The sequence below is a fragment of the Tamandua tetradactyla genome, chromosome 16 (genome assembly GCF_023851605.1).
Source record: "Tamandua tetradactyla isolate mTamTet1 chromosome 16, mTamTet1.pri, whole genome shotgun sequence".
NCBI classification, from domain to species: domain Eukaryota; kingdom Metazoa; phylum Chordata; class Mammalia; order Pilosa; family Myrmecophagidae; genus Tamandua; species Tamandua tetradactyla.
The window spans coordinates 30,904,728-30,925,973 of NC_135342.1; the positions used below are offsets into that span (position 1 = coordinate 30,904,728).

Sequence of the window (21,246 nt, forward strand, 5' to 3'; positions counted from 1 at the left end):
GCTCCCCCCTCGCTCCCGGCAGAAACCATAGTCTTTTACAGTGGCCTGCCCTTTCCTCCCTGACCTCACCTTCTTTTGCTTTCCTCCTCTTTCAGCTTCCCTGGCCTCTCCGATGTTCACGAATGTGCCTCTCCTACATAAGGGCCTGTGCTACTCCCTGTGCTACTCCCTCTGCCTGGAACACCTTTCCTGCACATTCCCCCGTGAGCTCCCTCCTTTAGGGCTTCACTTAATGGTCACCTTTGCAGTGACATCTTCCCCGGCCACTTTTTATAAAATTTCAACCAGTTCACATACCCTGTCCCCCAACTTCTTATGTCTCCTTGCTGCTTTATTTTCTCCTTAGCACTTACCACCGACGCATTATGCATTTTATACAGTAATCTCTTTTACATATTAATCTGACATCCCCCTCCACAAGGCAGAGATTTTTCTGAATTTTACTGTTAACCCAGAACAGAGCAGAGTCTAGAATACAGTTGGCACACAATAAAATTTTCTTGAACAAATGCCATCTCGTGTAATAATGAGTTTCAGCTTCGTTTAAAAAATCAGCCTCCCTCTCCCACAACAACAGTGAGCAAGAGCCGAAAGACACCCACTCCCTTTAGGAGGCGTTATCTGGTCCCCACAGGCCCCACCTGAGCCAAATCTCATTCACATCTCCTGCCTGGTCCCTGTGGGTGATGCCACCACCACCCCTTGCAAAGAATTGTTAGAGACAAAGAAGTACAGATATTGAAGCCATAAGATGGTAAATCCTACCCATGATCTATGCCCTGATGGAATATCTGGTCTAAGGGACCAGACAGATGGTTATAAGTGATGGGTATTAACCCAGTCATAGGGAAATCAGGGAAGCCTTCTCAGAGCAGGTATTATTAGGCTGACATTTGGAAGTTGAGAAGGACTTAATTCATTAGGTTTAGAAAAGGGAAGGCGTTCCAGAGCAAGGGAACAGCATATGTGAGGTCCTGAGCTGAGAGGATTGGATGAAATGAAGGATTTTGAAATGACTAAGTGGAGAGGGAGATTTGTATCAGTCAAAATGAGCTGAGTTATGCTGGGTGACGAAAAATCCCCAAAGCTTAGCAGCTTAAAACAGAGTTGAATTCTCATTTGTGCAGTACATCCACATGGAGTTGGCAAGTAACTGCTGAACATTGTCACTCAGGGACCTATATTGACAGAGTCCATCTCAATATCCATCTCCTTAATTGCTGTGATAGAGAAGAGCAACAAAGCACATACGTATGAGCTCTTAAAAGCCCTTAGCCCGAAGTGGCACATGTCTCTTCTGCTCACATGTCATTGACAGAAGTGAATTACATGGTTATGCCTGACTGAGTTCAACAGGGCAGTGATGTAGAATCTTTAGCAGGGAGAAGCCAAAGAGGTTGCCATGGGGCAGATCATGCCAGAGCTTGAAGCCACACTAAGGGGTTTGGAGGGACATCAGCATCATAAGCAGGAGAGGTGCCTTGTCAGATTGGGCCTCAGAAAGACTCCTTGGCTGCCAAGTGGCCAGTGCACCAGAGAGGGAAGGTTGAAGTGGGAACTCACGGTTGGAAGGCCACAGAACCTGCATTGGGATCCCTTTACTTTCTTCCATCCTTACCTGCCCCTGGACTGGAAGTCCTCAGTTAGAACCTTGAGTGTCCCATCTCTACCTCCAGCCCTCGATAATGATGCCGGCCAAGCACTTTATACCCAGCATCTCATCCAGTCCACACAAGTGCCCTATTCCCATTTTTAAAATAAAGAAACTGAAGTTCACATAGAGAAAACTATTTGTGCTGGCCTACATAGCAGGAAGAGGCTCCATTGCAGTTCCTCAAATATGCAAGGAAGACAAAACAGCTCCTGCTAGCCAGGATGTGGCCTGGCTCTAATAACCAGGCCTCGGTGTGGCTAAGAGCTGGCCTAGCACTCACGGGGTGATCCAGCTGTTCTCTCATCGAACATAACCAGTTACACCAAACATCAGACAAGGCCTCTCTGTGACTGTGATGCATCAAGACTAAAACAAAACCATCAGCCCAAACGGCTAATATCAATGACAGCTGTTTCTTTACTAATAGCAGCTTTAGCATAAATAGAATGACTCCCACCTCCTGAAAGCACACAATCTACAACAAATCTCTGCTTCCAAAGTGCAAGTCCAAATTTTGTCTTACCTAACACCTTCTTGGAAGACACCCCACTGTTCTGATGACATATGTCCTCCCTCACTGGGATGAATCAATAAACCCATCTCTGTTTAACCACAAGTGGGTTCCTAATGGTCTTCGGCTGAAGGGTTTTGACATGGGCCACATACATAACCACCTCCAGGTCTTGACATGTGCAGTGCCCCATCTTGCTTCCTCCAGAATCTGCATGGCTTATCTTATGCAGGTCTGCTCAAATGTCACTTCTTCAAAGAGGCCTTTTCTCCCGTATGACTTTAAAATTGTCTCTATCCTCGTCACTCTCTCCCTACTTTTTTTTTCCTACAAAACACTTACCATGACCTGGCTTTTTTTAGTCATTTATTTGTTGACTGTCTTCCCCAAGGCAGAGACAATATTGCTCATCAAATACTCAAAGTGTCTTCCATTTCCCTCCTGCTCTGTGGTTGGGGGGGAGGGGCTGTATGAAAAATTCTAGTTAATGGTCTGCAAGTAAAAGTGACATGGCCCCTCCCAGACCAAAGTGTTTCATTGCCATGATTCCCTGCCCTCCCTTCTCCTGCCATAGTGACTAACATGTGCAGCCTCCATCATCCCTGGTCTCCGAAGGGTTTAGAGTTCTCCACCAACCCACGTTGAACATGTAGCATGAGGAAAAAAGAAAAAAGGCTTAAGCCACTGCATTTCCAGGATTCTTTCATTATGCAGCCTAACCCAACCTATCCTGACTTAGTTATTGCTACTTGTATGTTAGCTCCAAGAGGGCAGGGCCTGGACCTGAGTCCTTAGTGCCTGGTATAAGATGGGTGGACAATAAATACATGTGAAGGAAATGAAGGCTGCCAGACATGGGGAGGTTACGTTGCTGGGCCCAAATTCCTCTAATATATTGTGGATCAAGGGGTTAAAGTGCTCCCAGAGCCTGGAACTGAAACCACTGGACCACATTCCCACCATCTTAACCACTGTTATATCCTAAACACAAACTATGTGAAAAATGGATATTAGTTGTGGTAGTAATTACCGCCATTTCCTAAATGTCTCCTGGACGTGGTAGAATTACATTTTCTTTATTGGGTTGGTGGTGCCGCATAACTAATTCTGGCCAATATATTGTGAGCAAATGACATCTGTAACTTAAGGCAAGAGCATTTAATTGTAGACAGGAAACTCTACAGTGTCTCCTTCATCCCCCTCTGGCATGAGACTTGAAGTGTTCCAGATGACATTTGCTCCAATAACCTGGGTCCCTGCATGACTATAATGCCAGTCCTCAACAGACATGGACCATGGGCAAGAGAAGCAAACCTTTGTTATCTTAAGTTACTGAGATGTGAGGGGAAGTTTATTGTAGTATAAATCCTAGCCTACCTTGATGGATATGTAAATGAGTATCAGGAATGGGATGGAGTTATACTCACAAACAAAAATGCATGGCATTTGCTTAGACACGGGGCAATGGGAACAAGGAAATTTTGAAGCCAGAAGGATAGAGACTGAGATACCACATAGAAGACAGATAATGTACTTAAATTTACAGCTTTAGGTGAAGATGTTGGAGTACAAAACATCAGGAATAGCCAAAGTGGCTCAACACTGAGAATGTCTTTTTGAGTCAAAGGCTGATTAAAACTCAGCTTTTGGCAAGGATAAAATCAAGGGTATAGCACTGGTTAAATCACTATTAACTATGGTAAAATCTCTGAATGAATGAAGATACTCCCAGAACACCCTTTCAAGTAGACAAAATGGTGCTATGAAAGAGAGATTGAGGACATGGTTCTCCAAGGATGCCTGATATACTTTTTTAAATATAATTTTATTGAGATATCTTCACATATGGTTCATTCATCCAAAGTATACAGTCAGTGGTTCACAATATCATCACATAGTTGTATATTCATCACCATGATCATTTTTAGAACACTTGCATTACTCCAGAAAAAAGAAAAAAGAAAACCCCCATACATCGCATACCCCTTAGCTCTCCCTCTTATTGATGACTGGAATTACAATTTACCCTATTTTAAGACTTACAATAGAGGTAGGTTAACTAAGCCAGTGTATTGACAGATTATATATATATATATAATATATAATATATAATGACTGATATATATATATATGACTATTCTAAAACACCAAGCACTAGAAAGAAATATCTATATAATAAGTCAGTGGTCACAGTTATCTATTAAATCCTAATTCTCAGTTACAGCTCCTCCTTCTCATTTGATCTTTCTCTCTATCTTCAGGGAATCTGGGCAATGACCACTATAACTTCTTCATGCTGGAAAGAGGTGTTGACCTTCTAGGGTAGAGAAATGAACCTGGTTCTTGTTGTAAGAGAGGCTGGTACCTTTGGGTTTCAGGATTTATCTGGCCTAGTGTCAATCTGGAGGTCTCAAGTTTCTGAAAACATAAACTTACTAAGAAAAATTTTTATAGAGACTTAGCTAGAATCCAGGGCACTCTCTAGGTTTTCAGGAATACTGTTGGTTGGGGCATGGCATACTGTGGTAGTTTGAAATATCTGGCTAAAGCTTGCATAAGAGTAACATCCAGAATACATCTGGGCTCTATTTGAAATTTCTTAGTCACAAAACTTTATTTTGATCCATTTCTTTTCCCCCTTTTGGTCAAGAAGGCATCCTCAATACCATGATGCCAGGGCCAGGCTCATCCCTGGGAGTCATGTCCCATGTTGCCAAGGAGACTTACATGTCCCATGTAGGGGGGAGGGTAGTGAGTTTATTTGCAGAGTTTGCTTAAAGAGAGAGGCCACTTCTGAGCAACAAAAGAGGCTCTCTGGGGGTGACTCTTAGGCATAATAACATGCAGGCCTAGCTTTGCCATTGCAGAAATAAGTTTCATAAGGACAAGCCTCAAGATCGAGGGCTTGGCTTACTAAATAGGGAATCCCTAATGTCTGAGAGAATATCAGGAATTCCCCAGGTTAGGAAGTTTAATAGTTCCACCTTTTCCCCCAGTTCCTCAAGGTGACTCTGCAAACATGCTTTTATTTTCTGTCCAAAATACACTGGAATGTATCTGGCTATTACATTAAGTCGTACAGAATAATATGATATCATCTCCTATTCTAGATTCCATGTAATTAGGTTGTTTAAATCAACTGACCAGATAGGTTAAATTGCATAGTGTACTAAGAAAATTTCAATTTTGAACCAACTAAACAACATCTTTGGTCTCCTATAGAAGTTGAAGTTTTAAAATACAGACAAAATCATCCTTTATCCTGTATTCTGATTTACCTTAGTCCTAACCAGGTCCATTTCATTCATATCTCAAATTGGAGTCTGATCTCTATTTCAGCTTTAATAATTGCTGTATAGAGCAATGCTGACTGTCAGAGTTGCAGAACTCTAACTCTGAGTCTCAGGTGTCACACAGATACCCAATGTTCCAGGGAACTACCAGGTTGTACACAAAGAACACAATATCTCAGAATTTAGAAATGACAGTTAAAACCCAGGAACAGATGCAACTGCTGTAAGAACTTGCAATCTAGGAACAATGAGCCTTATTTAAATTTTCTGTATCTTAATCATCTATTGCCCAATCTCTGACCATTTTCTTATCCTCTGATAACTTATACACTCAAGTTCAGTTCTCAGAGATTGCTCATTATAGTTAGTTTATATTAGTGAAAGCACACATTATTTGTCCATTTTTTTCTGGCTTTTTTCACTCAACATAATGCCTTCAAGTTTCATTCTCCTACTTGCATATCACACAATTTCATTCCTTCCTGCAGCCACTTATTATTCTGTCATATGAATACACCATGTTTCGCCCTTCCATCCATCAGTGAATATACCCTTAGGTCACCTCCATCCATTGCAAAGTGTGAATAAAGCCACCATAAACATCAGTGTGCAAAGGCCTATTCATGTCCCTGATTTCAGTTCTTCCAAGTCTTTGTTTAACAATGGTATTGCAGGATCATGTGGCAACCCTATAACTGATAAACTTTTATGTTACTTGCAGTTAGAAAGAGAGAGAGGTCTTGAACAGAACTCTGCACGTGGTTTGTGGCACATGTCGTTGACTGGAGGTTTATAAGAATCCTCAGGTCCCAAACCTGGGAATGAAGGCTAAAAAAAATCCCTTGGGGCCCCAGTGAGGGCTTATCTTTCAATGACTCAATGTGGCCAAGGACAATGGTGGAAAAGGAGAGACATCCCTGGAGAGTAGAGCCACGAGCGGAAAAACCAAGGTTTGGAAAGACCCCACCCCCACCCCAAGGTGCATATTTGCAGCAAATTAAAGAAGAGTGCAATGTCTGCCCACTGGAGTTTAGAAATGGCAGAGTCTGGTGATTGCTGTGACTCTTCTCTTCTTCCCTGTTCCAGTCATTTTGTCCCGTTCTACCATTGTATATCGGATATGTGGAGGCAAGTCATTTAATTCACTTGTCTGTCTTAGGTTCACTTATTTTATTTCCTACTCAGCTCCTGTGGATATTTGAGTCTTTGCCCTTACACTGTACACAATGAGCTGAATTGTGCTCCTGGAAGTTCCAGGGGCCAAGGCCTATTCCATTGCCCAGGCCTGAGGCTTGAGTTCCGTGAGTGACTTCACAATGTCTGGGGCAGTTCCTAGCCTCCTGCTGCAGCTCTATTCCACTATGTTGGCTACAGTGGGGCTGTTTAGCATTTCTCTCCCCATTCTTGGGGCACAGATATTAATCAACTGTGCCCATAAGAGTCTTTGCCAAGAGGCCCTGCTCTCGGGCAATGATGTGGTTCTACAGTGCGGCCATCCCAGGGCAGTCTGGTTCTTCTCTTCCATGCTGGGGGAAGATGCCTTCCCACTCTCCTCAATGCCTAACATAAAGGAACTGCCTGGGGGCAGCCTCCAGTTGACCAACCCGCAGCCCTCCCAGACGGGCCTCTACCGCTGCCAGGACGAGAATGGCATCTTCCTGTTGGAGTATGAAATTGACTTCCAGGACGCCACCACCCTGCATATTACACACAGGGGTCTGGCCCAGGAGCCCTTGGAGAACGAGACCCTAAGCCTGGGCGGCACAGAGCTCATCTTCACGCGCTGGGAGCCCTGGCAGGACTGTAACCGCTGCGGGGGGCCAGGTGAACGCAAACGCCTGGGCTACTGCTATATCGAAGAGCCCCAGGAGGGAATCATGCCCTGCTGGCTCCAGCTGAGAGAGGTAGCTGAGAGGTCCAGCCGCATGCGGCCAGAGCTGCAGGTGGAAGCCTGCTTTGTACCCTGTGACCACATCAAGGAAACCAATCAACCATTCTTCATCTTTGACATTGACCACCAGCTGGGCAAACTGACTAACAACATATGGCTTACCTGCCCCTTGGCCTCCATCTACAGGTGAAAGGACCTGGCCACCAGCCCTGCCTTTGGCCCTCCCCAGGCTTTGTTTCCTGTGCCCACTTCAGCCAGGGCTTTATTCTCTCACTTACCAGCAGGCTCTGCCTCCAGCCCATGAGACTTCATGGTCAGCCTAGGCAGAAAGGGATCTCTTCCCTGGCTTATCCAGATATTCATTCAGCAAGAACTCCCTAGTGCCTGCTCTGAGCCTGTCCTGGCAGGTGATGTCAGGAACATAGTGGTGGCCATCAGAGACCCTGTCTCTGCCCTCACCGTCTTCTGTTATTTACAGGGAGACCCAATGTAAAGCATAGAGACCAAGCCACCCTAGCTGGTGCTCATGCCAGCATAGAATCTGGGTAATTTCTATTTCCCCACTGGCTTCTGACTGAAGCAATTGATCTAACCATCCTTGCACCAATGCCACAGTGTCTAAATTATGATACCTTTATAATGTCATGTTATCTAATTGCATGAGTCTTCCAAATTTGTTCTTCAAGATTGTCTATTCTTGGCCCTTTGCATTTACACAAAAAATTTTTAATCAAATTTTAATTGTCACCCTAAAAAGTCTTTCATATATATATGGGCTTCATTGATCTAAGAAAAATTGTGGGAGACTCAATATATCACCATATTTAGTCTTCCAATCCATGCACATGTTAAGCACTTTCAATGTTTAGGCTTTCTTTAAGTCCTCTCAGCAATGTTCAGTTATTAATGTAGAGGTCTTGATTATCTTTCTTTTTACATTTGTGTTAGTGTCTCTTTAATCTTTTTAAAAACTGTGGCATAATATACATAACAAAAATCATTTTAACCCCCTTTTTTTTTTTGTTTTTGTTTTTGTTTCTGCATGGGCAGGCACTGGGAATCAAATCCGGGTCTCTGGCATGGTGGGCAAAAACTCTGCCTGCTGAGCCTCTGTGACCCGCCCATTTTAACCACTTTTAAGTGAACAATTCTGTCACATAAGTACCTTAACATTTTGTAACTTTCATCATGATTTCCAGAACATTTTCATCATCCCAGAGAGAAAGTCATACCCTTTAAGTAATACCTCCGTCTTCTTCCCTGCCTCCCCCCGACCCCTGATAGCAACTATTCTGCTCTCTGTCACTATGAAATTACCTTGTTCTAAGTATTTCGTATGAGATAAATCATACAATATTTGTCATTTTGTGTCTGGCTTATCATCAGGGTTCAGCCATGTTGCAGCATGTACCAAAATTCACTTCTTTTTAGGGCTGAATAATATTCTATGGTATGGATATACCACATTTTGTTTACCCATTCATCTATTGACGGACAACTTGGGGTGTTGTTATGAAAAGGCTGCAGTGAACATTGATGTGTGAATACCTGTTCAAATACCTGCTTTCAATTCTTTTGGATAGATATTGTGCCAGTTTGAAACTATTATGTACCCCAGAAAAGCCATGTTTTAATCCTAATTCAATCTTGTGGGGCCAGACCAATTGTTTAGGGTGGAAGCCTTTCATTAGATTGTTTCCTTGGAGACTGGCCCACTCAGTTGTGGGCATGATCTTTTGATTGGATTACTTCCATGGAGATGTGACATACAAATTGTGGGTGTGGCTTTTTGATCAGAGGGAGATGTGACTCCATCCATTCAAAGTGGGTCTTGATTAATTTACTAGAGTCCTTTAAAAGGGGAAACATTTTGGAGAAACCTCAGATGCAGGCATTTGGAGAACTTCAGAACCTACTGAAACACAAACGTTTGGAAATGCAGAATCCCCAGAAGACGCCAGGAGCTGAAAGAGCTGGCAGAAGCCAGATAGGAACCAGAGCTGATACAGACAGAGACGTCTGGAGAGGCAGAAAGCAAAAGCCCCCCAGGGAAGCTGTGTGAAACCAGAAGCCAAAGGACCAGCAGACACCAGGCAGGTGGCTTCCCTGATCAGTGTTTGTTGAGTGAGGGTATCTTTCTTTGGATGCCTTAATTTGGGCATTTTTATGGCCTTAGAATTGTAAAATTGTAAGTTCATAAATTCCTTTTATAAAAGCCAATCCATTTCTGGTATATTGCATCTCTGGCAGCATTAACAAACTAAAACAGATACCTAGAAGTGGAATTGTCAGATCATATAGTAATTTTACACTTAGTTTTTAGAGGATCCACCAAACTGTTTTTCACAGCAGCTGCACCATTTTCAATTCCTACCAACAATGCATGAGGGCTCCAATTTCTTCGCATCCTTGCCACATTTATTTTCCATTTTTTCAATAATAGCCATTCTAATCTGTGATATCTCATTGTAGTTTTTCTGTTTTTTCTCTCTCTTTTTTTTTTCATGGGCAGGCACCGGAAATTGAACCCAGGTCTCTGGCATGGCAGGTGAGAACTCTGCCAGCTGAGCTACCGTGGCTTGCCCCTCACTGAAGTTTTGATTTGCATTTTATAATGACTAATGATATTGAGCATCTTTTCATATGCTTATTGGCCATTTACTTATCATCTCTCTTTTTTTTTAATTGGAGAAGTTGTGGGTTTACAGAAAATCATGCATAAAATATAGGATTCCCATTATTAAAATCTTGCATTGGTGTGGAACATTTGTTACAATTGATGATAGCACATTTTTATAATTGTACTATAAGTCCATTATTATTATTGGACTTATATTATTATTATCATATATATAACTTAACATTTCCCACTTTTAACCACATTCAGATATATGTTTCCGTGCTACTAATTATGTTTACAATGTTGTGCTACCGTCATCATCATCCATTAGCAAAGTATTTCCATCATTTCAATTGGAACTTTGTACATTTTAAGCACTAACTTCCCGTTCCCCACCATCACCCCTGCCTCTGTCCCCTGGAAACCTATATTCTGAATTCTGACTCTATGAGTTTGCTTATTCTATTTATTTCCCATCAATGAGCTCATGCAATATTTGTCCCCTTGGTCAGGCTTATTTCACTCAACATGATGCCTCCAAGATTCACTCATGTAGTTGCATATATCAGGATTTCATTCCTTTTTATTATTATCGTATTATACTATACGTATATACCTCATTTTATTTATTCATTCAGTAGTTGATGGACACTTGGGTCCCTTCCAACCTTTGGCAATTATGAATAATGCCACTATGAAGTTCAGTGTGCAAATATCTGTTCAAATCCCTGCTTTCAATTATTTTGAGCAGTGGGATTGCCAGGTCACATGGTAGTTCTTCAAAGCATCCGCACTATTTTACATTGACACAAGCAATGAATGAAGGTTCTTATTTCTCCACATCCTCTCCAACACTTACAACTTTCCATTTTTTAATAGTAGCCGTTCTAAGGCATGTGAAATGGTATCTCGTGATTTTGATTTACGTTTCCCTGATGTCTAATGATGTTGAGTTTCTTTATGTGCTTTTTGGTTGTTTGTATTTCTTCTTTGAAGAAATGTCTATACAAGTCTTTTTGCTATTTTTAAATTGGGTTCTTAGTCTTTTTGCTATTTAGTTGTAGAAGCTCTTTATACATTCTGGATTTTAAACTCTTATCAGATATATGGCTTCCAAATATTTTCTCCCATTCTATAGATTGTTCATTTTACTATCTTGATAATGTTCTTTGCTGCACAAACATTTTTAATTTTAATGAAGTTCAATGTATGTATTTTTTTCTTTAGTTATGGATGCTTTTGGTGTAAAAGCTAAGAATTTATCACCTAACCTAAGGTCCTGAAGATATTTGTTGATGTTTTCTCGAAAGAGTTTTGTATTTAGGTTGTTGATCCATTTTAAATTACTTTTTGTATATGTGAGAGGTAGGGGGTCAAATTCATTGTTTTGCTTGTGACTTTCCAGTCATCCCAGCACCATTTGTTGAGAAGACTATTCTATCCCTATTGAAGGAACTTGGCACACTTGTTGAAAATCAATTCACCATAGACATGTGGGTTTATTTCTGGGCTCTTAATTCTATCCCATTGTTCTATATGTTGCATATCTTTTATTGTAATTATTTCCGGTATTTGATGTTTTTCATGCTATTGTAAATTGTTTTTTACATTTCATTTTCTAATTTTTGTTTCTGGCATATAGAATTACATTTGATATTTGTATATGACTTTGTGTACAATTATTTTGCTAAATTCACTTTCCTCCATTCAATACTCAATGGAAGAGTTGATGGCAGATGTACTTGTCTTGTGCTCCATAATTTCACCATTAACTGTAATTTTGCTCTAAGTTTTTTTTTATAGAAATTCTTTATTAGATTAAGAAAAATCCCCTTTGTTCCTAGTTTGCCAAGAGTTTTGATACAGGAATAAGTATTAATAAGTATTAATAAAGATAAGTGCTTTCTCATTATCTACTGAGATGATAATATGGTTTTCTTCCCTAGTTAATGGGGTAAATTACATTAATAGATGTTCAAATGTAAACCCAACCTTGCCTTTCTGGAAGAAACCCAATTTGGTCATGATGTTTATTCTTTTTATTTGTTATCAGTCGATTTGCTAATATTTTGATTAGGATTTTGTATCTGTTCAAGAAAGTGATTGTCTAAGTTTTTTTTTTTTTTTTTTTTTTTTTGTACTGCCCTTATAGGTTTGGTGTTACAGTGATCAGGCCTTATGGAAGAAGTTCTGAAGTGTTCCCCTTTTTATCTGTTTTTGCAAAAGTTTGGTATGATTGATGTTATTTCTTAAATGTTTAGAAGAATTCATTGGTAAAGACTTCTGGGCTTTTGCTTGGTTGTTTGTTTTAATAGTAAACATAGAACTATTCTGAATGTTTTTCTTGTGTGAGTTCTATGAGTTTTTCAATGCATTTATTCATGTAATCTAAATTTTCAGAAGTTTTGGCTGAAAGTTGTTTGTAATATTTTCTCATCGTCTTTTTTTCCTGTAGAATCTGTAGTAATGTCTCTCTTTTTCATTACTGATATTATTTGGCCCTCTCCTTTTCTCCCCAATTATCGTGCTAGGGTTTATCAATCTCAGTCATCTTTTCAAAGAATCAACATTAGATTTGTTGATTTGATAATTTTCTTCATTTTGTCTTCTATTTCATTGATTTATGGTTTTTATTATACCCTTTTTCTATGCTCTTTGGTGCTAATTTTCTGTTCTTTTCCTAACTTCTTGAGATGCTTAGTTAGATCTCAGTCATCCTTACAACGTTTTTTCAATTTATTTATCTTCCATCTATTGTGCTATTGTTGTCATGTGTTTTCATTTTACCTATATTTTAAACTCTGGTAAACACTTTTTTTTAAGGCAAGCAGTATTCATTTACTTTTGCCCTCATATTTATACTTCTGGTGCTTTAAATTCCTGCATTACCTCACTTCAATTTGGCATTATCTTCCTGCTGCCTGGAGAATCCTCTTCAGTAGTACTTTCAGCATGCTCTGCTGTTTAGACTTCTCTTAGTTTTATTCTGAAGATATTCTTATTTTGCTGTCATCTTTTAAGAATATTTTCACTGTGATATAGAAGTCTAGATTGGCTTTTTTTCAGTGCTTTGACGTCCTCTAGCTTCCATTATTTCTACTGAAGTCAGCTGATGGTCTTATGATTATTGCTTTTTTTCTCCTCTGGCTATTTTGAAGATTTCCTATTTCATTTTTAGTAGTTTTCCTAAAACTTTGGTTTTCTTTACATTTATTATTATCATTATTGCGTGGGCAGGCACCGGGAATCGAACCTGGGTCTCCGGCATAGCAGGTGAGAACTCTGCCTGCTGAGCCACTGTGGCCCACTCATATTTATCACATTTGAAGCTCAAAAATCTTTTTGAATTTTTGGTTTGTTGTCTTTCATCAATTTTGGAAAGTCTTCAGTCAATATCTCTTCAATACTTGCTTATGTTTCTTTCTCTCTCTCTTTTCCTTCTGCATCTCCATTTACATTTCCCCATGTTTCATATAATCTTTTTTGTATTTTCTTATCTTTTTCCTTCACCTGAGTCAGTTGATATATTTTTCTACTGATTTGTCCTTTATTTCACTAATTCTCTCTTCTGCTATGCTTAATAGGTTGTTACCCCTTCTAGTGAATTGTTAATTTCACAAATTTTATGTTTTAATTCTAGTACTTCATTTGATTATTTATCTGTAGCTTCAATGTCTTCATCTTTTCATCTCTTGGACATATCTTAAAGTCCACATTTGATAATTATAGTACCTGAATCACCTGTGGATCTGTAACCATTGTCTATTTTTTTTCTCTTGGTTTTTGATCTTTTGTTTCTATTTCCCAGCATGCTTGGTACATTTTTTTTATTATTAGTGAATGTTTGACATTGTGCATGAAAGCCTGTAAAAGTCCTGGATGATATTCTGTTCCTCCAGAGAGAGTTTAATTTTCTTCTGGCTTGCAGTAGAGTAGGGGCAGCTCACCTTGATCCAGCTAGGGAATTACTTATTTGGGGCCTAGATTTAGGGTTTTATGGGGCATTGTCTAGTTACAGTTATCCCCTGCTCCTAGCTTGTAGCCCTTCACAAGTCTCGACCGTGAGCCAGGGAACTTACCAATCTCCTCCTTGGTAAGCCATAAATACCAACTTTTGTCTCCCTGGCTTTGTAATACTTCTGTGAGCTCTGTTTAGAATTTTAGGTAGGTGCTTTCCATTTCATTTTGTATTTAAAGAATGGGCCTTACCGAAACAGAGGTCTGGCCTTTGTCCTTGGCTTTTGAAGACCTTAGAATGCCTTGCCTGATAAGAGTGTCTTTGTTTACCTGAGGCTTTGGGACACACTGGATAGTTTAGTAATTGTGATCTAGAATGAGGACTTTGGACCACATGATGTCAACCCAACCTCTGAAAAGGATGGAGACAAAGTTCAGCTATGTGGGCAGTCAACCACATCTGCATGAACAAGCCCCAGGAAAACTCTGGACACATAACACTTGGGTGCACTTCCTTCCTTGGCAATATTCCATGTATATTGTCATGCATGATTGTCATAAAAGTTAATGCCGTCCGTGATTGACTGAATTGGAAGCTTCATACTTGAAACTTTCCTGGACTCTGCCCCATGCATCTCTTCCCTGGGCTGATTTTAATTTGTGTTCTTTTGCTATAATAAATCATAATCGTGAGTATCACAGCTTTTGGTGAGTTCTGCAAGTCCTTCTAGCTAATTATTGAACCTGCTGTTAGTCTTAGGGAACCTGAAACATGCAACTGGGATCAGAAGTGGGGATGGTTTGGGGCACTCCCAAACTCTGCAGTTGGTGTCAGAAGTGAGGGTGGTCTTTAGATTATTCCATGGCTTTGCAAGTTTCTTGGCCTTTTACCCCATGCAGTTTAGGATTCTGCAAATGCAATTAAGGGAAAGGGAAAAAGATTATCAGATCGTTGGGGTTGAGCTCACTTCTCTGGGGTTTAGCTTACCTCTCTATGATTCTCTTTTTTCTGGGATCTTGATTCTTCAAGATTGTACATTCTTAATAGCTTCTGAACTCCAATTTTTGTCTCCCCAGCCCCATGAGACTGCCCAAAATTCCAGGCAATCACTTTTAGATAGACTTTTATGCCCTGGGACTAGAATCAGCAAATGTCCTAAGGGGGAGAAAGCAAAAGTGAGAATGGGGCTCACTTTAATGAATTTCCATTTGTGGCTGCTTTGTTGTTGTTGTTGTATCTTGCCATAGTAGTTGTTATCAGCAAGAGGGTTGGCCTGATGCAAGCTGCTCAACTGTAGCAGTAAGCAGGAGTTTCATACAAATTGTTTAAAGAACAGCAAGGAATAGGATTCTCATAGTAGAGCTCTTTGATTTTACATATTGGTCACTCATTCAAATATTCTAAAATATATACTATTTAAAGAATTCCCTGGACTGGGGAAAGACAGACAGAGACAGGGAAGGAGATGGAGGGGAAACAGTAGGGGGATCATTGTTTGTGTGTGTGCTGGTTTGAAAGTATTACGTACCCCAGAAAAGCCATGTTTTAATTCTGATTCAATCTTGTGAGGGAAGCCATCTCTTTTCATCTTGATTTAATATGTAGGCTAGAATATTTTGATTAGATTATCTCCATAGAGGTGTTACACACCCAATTGTGGATGTGACCTTTGTTTAGATGGCGATGTGACTCCATCCATTCCAGGTGGGTCTTGAATCCTTTAAAAGAGGAAATGTTTTGGAGAGAGCCAGAAATGACAGAAACCTCAGAGCCAAAAGAGAGAGAGACTACAGAAATGACAGAGCCGACAGAAACTTCAGAGCAGAGGGGACACAGATCACAGATGCCAACACTTGGAGTACAGAGACACAGATGCTTCGAGATGCTTGGAGCCCAGCAGACATCCCCATGAGATGTTGGGCATGCCAGCCCTGGAGAAGCAAAGTGAGGAGCCCCTACAGAACCAAAGGCTGAAAGAAACGGAGTTCAGGAGCAAGGACCAGCAAATGCCAGCCACATGACTTCCTAGCTGACAGAGCCCATTGGCCTTCCTTGAATTAAGGTATCTTTACCTGGATACCTTAGTTTGGACATTTTATAGGCTTAGAACTGTAAACTTGGAATTTATTAAATTCCCCTTTTTAAAAGCCATTCCTGTTCTGGTATATCGCATTCTGGCAGCTTTCAAACTAACACAAAGTGTGCCTCAGATAAGAGGGAATTTGCAGGGGCCTGGGAAACAGGTGACAACCATAGATGGCTTTATAGATCTGAGAGCAGAAGGGATGTGTGACCCTCTCCTCACTCCCAGGTCAGGAGAGGCAGCAAAACACCACAGAAGCAACAATTCCAGAGAGAGTCTAAGCATATATCTTCTGCCAAAGAAAGTTATGGGGCAGGGACATAACTGGGAGCTCCTGGCCCTAAGGAGCCAGGTAGTGATGAAGGCAAGAGGTCTTGTCAGAGATCTATGTGACCCTCTGACCTCTCCCCACCCTCACTCTCTCCTTGCCCTCTTCATCTCAACCACAATGGCCTCATGCCCTTCAAATATACTAATTAGTCTCCTAAGTCAAGTCTGGCCCTCTCCTGGGAACATTCTTCCCTCCAATACATCTCCTTCTGTCATTCCATTCAAATGTTTCTTGAAACTTCATCTTCTCAAAGAGGACCCAGAGAGACCTGACTACTCTCTGGTCCCATCTTTCTGCTCTGTTTTCCTCTGTAATAATTACTATAATCTGACATTATATGTTATGTATATGTTATATGTATTATGTACCTCTCCCACTAGAAGGGGAGTTCTGAGAAAGGCAGGGGCTTTGTTTAACCTATTCTCTGCTGTGATTAGACTAATGCCTCATGTACAGAAGGCATTTTGTAAAATCTGTGGAATGAGTGAATGACGGATGCTCAGGCCTGTACAATAATTGTTTTTAATTTTAGGGCTAAGAAGGAGTTTGGGGAAGGGGCAGGGAAAGAGGCAACTCAGAAAAATATTTATTCATTTGTTCAAAATTAATTGAGTCATGCAGATATCTGAAAGAAGAGACAGATATGACTGATTCAGGGAAGAACTGGCAGGCTAGCAGGGCTGGAGAGGAGAGATTGAAAGGGAGAGGGTTAGGAGGTCAGAACAGTAAGCAGAGAGGCAGGTTTTATTCACTGCTTTACACCAGCGCCAAGGAGTATGACCTCACAATGCCCAGGCTGGTGCCTCAACCCCTCCTGCAGCCCCCAGTCCACCATGCTGACCACCCTGGGCCTGCTGCTCAGCCTTGCTCTCCCTGTGCTGGGGTTCTATGTCTCCCTCAGCTGCCCTGATGGCAAGCTGTGCCAACGGGCCCTGCTCTCGGGCAATGATATCCTCTTGGACTGCAACTCCTCTGGGGCACAGTGGGCCTACTTCCTTCTGCAGGAAAGCAGACTATCCACCAACATCTCCAGTATCTCCAACATAGAAATGACGCCTGAGGGCAACATTCTCATCAAAAACCCGCAGCCCTCCCAGACGGGCCTCTACCGCTGCCAGGACGAGAACGGTACCCTCCTGGTGGAGTACGAGATCGACTTCCAGGACGCCACCACCCTGCATATTACACACAGGGGTCTGGCCCAGGAGTCCCTGGAGAACGAGACGCTGAGCCTGGGCGGCACAGAGCTCATCTTCACGCGCTGGGAGCCCTGGCAGGATTGTAACCGCTGTGGGGAGCCGGGCGAGCGCAAACGCCTGGGCTACTGCTACATCGAGGAGCCTCTGGAGGAAGCCATGCCCTGCTGGCTCCAGCTGAGAGACGTGGCCTCGTGGTCCAGCCGCATGCGGCCGGAGCTGCAGGTGGAGGCCTGTCAAGTGCCCTGTAAAAAGACCCAGCGCTTTGAGTCTCAATACGTCCTCTTCAAAAGCTTCGAGCTCAATGAAGTGGCAGAGTCCGTGTGGCTCACCTGCCCTCTAGGATCCATCTACAGGTGACAGAACCCGGCACCCACCCTGCCCCTAGCCCCTGTCCAGGCTCCTGTCCAGCCTGGGAGCCTCGTGGTCAAACTGTGCAGGGTGAGAGGGTCGGGCGGCATGCCGGCCCTGCAGGGTCACTCCACGGGCTCGTTCAGACATTAGTTTGGTGTGAATCCCTTGGTGCCCCCACTTTCATAGCCCATGTAGAACAAGGACTGCTAACTCGCAATGAGGGCTGAGCTGTGTGCCCCACCTGGTGTGGGGTGATGGATGCTGAGGCCGCTGCAGAAGCTCCAGGCCCTGCCCTCTGGAAGCCACAGTCAGGGAGAGCCGTGAGGGGTCGGCCCAGGCAGAGGGATTGAGGTTGGGGTTGGGGGGAGCCTGGGCAGGTCTCAGGGAACTGACACCTCTGGGAAGGTCATTCAGAGCTTCCTGGATACCCACAACCAGCCACAGGGTGTCACACTCTCGGACCTGTCTTCCTGCCTCGGGAGCCCCCTGGAAAATCTCCCCATTCCCTCCACACCGGTCATAAGAAACAGAACCACCAACAGGTGCTGAGCTTTCTTCGTGGACAGCATCCTCCTACATGGCAGGCCCAGGAGCTGGGGGCTAGGAGGGGGCCCATTTTACAGATGGGGAGACTACAGCCTGGAAGGCCATGTCCGTACCCAGGGATCCATGGCAGCACGGAGCTCAAAACACACACACTTGGCCACCGGGTCGCCCTTTCTCTCCTTCCCCATGGGAGCCCTGCATGCGCAGGGTAAAGGGAGAGCCTGAGCAAGGGCCCTGTCCATGGCTCTGCAGGACTCACTGTGGCCTCACAGCTCCCAACTTGCACCCCTGCCCACCCCCCCATTATCCCCCTCCCCTGCTGCCATCTGTTCCTTCTTTATTCTACCTACAACTTTTATCCCTCTCTTTCTTTCACCCTCAGATGTGTTTGTTTCTCTCTTCTTCCTTCCTGCCTCCTGTTTTAAGTCTAAAAGTGATACCTGCTCCCTAAGAAAGCCCCAATTCAGAAGTGCAGGAAGCAGAACCGTCTACACTGGAATTTCTCCTCCATCTCATTTGCCAGACAAGCTGTCCCCGAGTCTGGGCCACAGGGAGAGATAAGACTTAGGGAGGTCCCAAGGTTTCAAGAGTTGCCCCATCTCTAGGGTTGAGCGGATTGGAGGTCCCTGTGGAGTTTTCTGTCAGGCTCTGGACTTGGCCCGGCCTGGTTCCAGCCCCAGCCCCAGCCCTGCCGCCTTCCAGCCACGTGACCTGTGGCCTGGGGCTTCCCTCAGGCTCCTTGTCTGTGGAATGGGGGGCGGGTCTCACTAGCCCTGGCCTTGGGAGCTCAGGCCTGGCTGCACAACGTTTCCGTGCCTGCAGCCCACCCAGCACTAGCTGATGGCTCCTGAGTGTCCCCTCCACTCCTTGGCCACAAGGGCCTGTTTGGTGCCTGACTTATCTATTCACAGAGCATTTACCTGTGAATAGGTCCGTTCTAGATACCAGGATGCAGTGAAAATTAAAGCCAACAAAGATTCTTGCCCTTGTACAGCAAGAAGCCAATTACATGAATAAAGTAGGTAGTATTTTAGTTGATGAGAAGGGCAGGCCATGGTTATGGAAGGGGAGGACATTGAAATGTAAAATAGGAGGGTCAGGGAAGGTCTCTCTGAGAAGATGCCAGCAAAGATGCCAGTAGACAGGGTGTGGGAAGGCATTCCAGGCAAAGGGCACTGCAAGGACAAGGGCCCTGAGGCACGGCTGAGCCCAGCCCATTTGAGGAGAAGGGCCTGGGGTACAGTGAGTGTGGGGAGGAGCTAAGGCCAGGCGGCTAGAGGAGGAGGGGCCTATATCAATTAAGCATTTAAGGAGTGTTTTCACTAATTCCTCCAAAGAACCCCATTAAGTAGATGCAGACATTACATCCCACTTTTCAGATGAGGGAACAGCGGCTCAGAGAGCTGGCTATATTTGCCCAGGTTTCCCAGCCAGGAAGGGTGGAGCTCAGAGCTCTCCCAGCCCTTCTGCCCCCACTTGCCCATGTTAGAGGCCGCCGGAGTTGGGGTGGGCGGCATTTGCTGTTCTCCAGGGAGGAGGAAGGTGGCGCTGTCCCTGACTCTCTCCAGAGCTGGTGTCCCCCAGCCCCAACCCCATATCCCTGGAGCTCTGCAGCTGACCTTGTCCTCCTTGCAGGCCCATCCACTGGGAAGCCAATGGCACCCTCCTGACCTGGCAGAGCCAGCTCTCCGGCCAAGACTTCAGCACCGTCCTGGACCCAACCAACGGCGGCAGGCGGCTGCAGATCTTCCAGCCGGCCATTTACAAGTGCTTTGTGCAGCAGGAGCTCATGGCTCGATTCAACCCTCTGACTCCTCCGGAGGTGTGGGAGGCTCAGAGGAGAGAGGACGCTGCGTGGCAGCGGCAGCAGGAGGCAGGGGAAGCCCCGCACGGGAAGGCAGAATCTGTGCTAGAGGGGCTGAAGCTCCTGCTGCTCGTGGCCACAGTCCTGGCCCTGACTGGGGTGCTGCTCAAGCTCCGACGCCCTTCCCGGCGCAGAAGAAGTGACCAGGTGCTGCTGGTGAAATAAAGCATGACCTCAGTGCTCGAGTGGACCCAACCTTCTGTTTCTTCATTGCTTTCACTGTCCCTTCATTGCTTCCACCCTCCCTTCTGGAGCACCTGTGCTATGCCCACCCAGCCCCAGGCTCTGTGTTGTGCAAAGCAGAACAGGCCTGTGGCAGCAGCCTAGGGTGGCAGAGCTCTGCCCTGGGCCAGGTCCTGCTCTGTTAACTCGTTAGGAATTTCCATTCCACAGATGGGAAAACTGACGCCAGACCACCTATCCAGTTCCAAATCAGGCTGCTTGGTTCAAGCCCTGTGCTCCTCAGAGGAAGGGAGGGAGAGGATGAGGGTCCCCAGATGTGGCAATCTGTAGCCACCTCACACACTCTGTTCCCCTGAAGTTAAAGAGAGATGGGGGATGGGAGTGGGTAACGCCCAGACCCTTAGCACTGTACCAGGCCATTGCCTTGCCCTGCCACCCCAAATCGTGTATTCAGACCTAGCCACATCTCCATAAACTGGCATTCCCCATCCCCGCTGGTACAGTGGAGAGAGCCTGAGAAGGACAGACTAGCTCCTCCACTGGGACAAGGCACCAGGCCTGGCCCAGCCAGCCCACAGGAATCTCCAGGCCTGGCTATTCCCAGAAATTATGTGTGTTATTGGCAGAGTGCAAGAGTGAGAAATAAAATATTAATGTCTTAAATTTCATCACCCTAATATTTCACTGTGGGGCACTGACAGGTCAGATCTGAAACTCCTGGAACAGAGCTTCTGCTCCCAAGGACAGAGGGCAGAGCTCATC

The 21,246-nt window shown here is 43.9% G+C and overlaps 1 protein-coding gene across 2 annotated transcripts; it reads left to right on the forward strand.

The window, feature by feature from the left end:
- Positions 1-6,759: 6,759 nt before the first annotated feature.
- Positions 6,760-20,491, forward strand: FAM187B (family with sequence similarity 187 member B). 2 transcript variants are annotated; one of them, XM_077132136.1, is made up of 2 exons: positions 6,760-7,535; positions 20,073-20,491. In XM_077132136.1, exons 1-2 carry the CDS (start codon positions 6,775-6,777, stop codon positions 20,464-20,466), a joined length of 1,155 nt encoding a protein of 384 aa, XP_076988251.1. In that variant the 5' UTR covers positions 6,760-6,774; the 3' UTR covers positions 20,467-20,491. The 2 variants fall into 2 exon arrangements, with proteins under 2 accessions (XP_076988251.1, XP_076988250.1); XM_077132135.1 differs by lacking the exon at positions 6,760-7,535 and adding an exon at positions 17,076-17,893.
- The last annotated feature ends 755 nt before the right edge of the window (positions 20,492-21,246 follow it).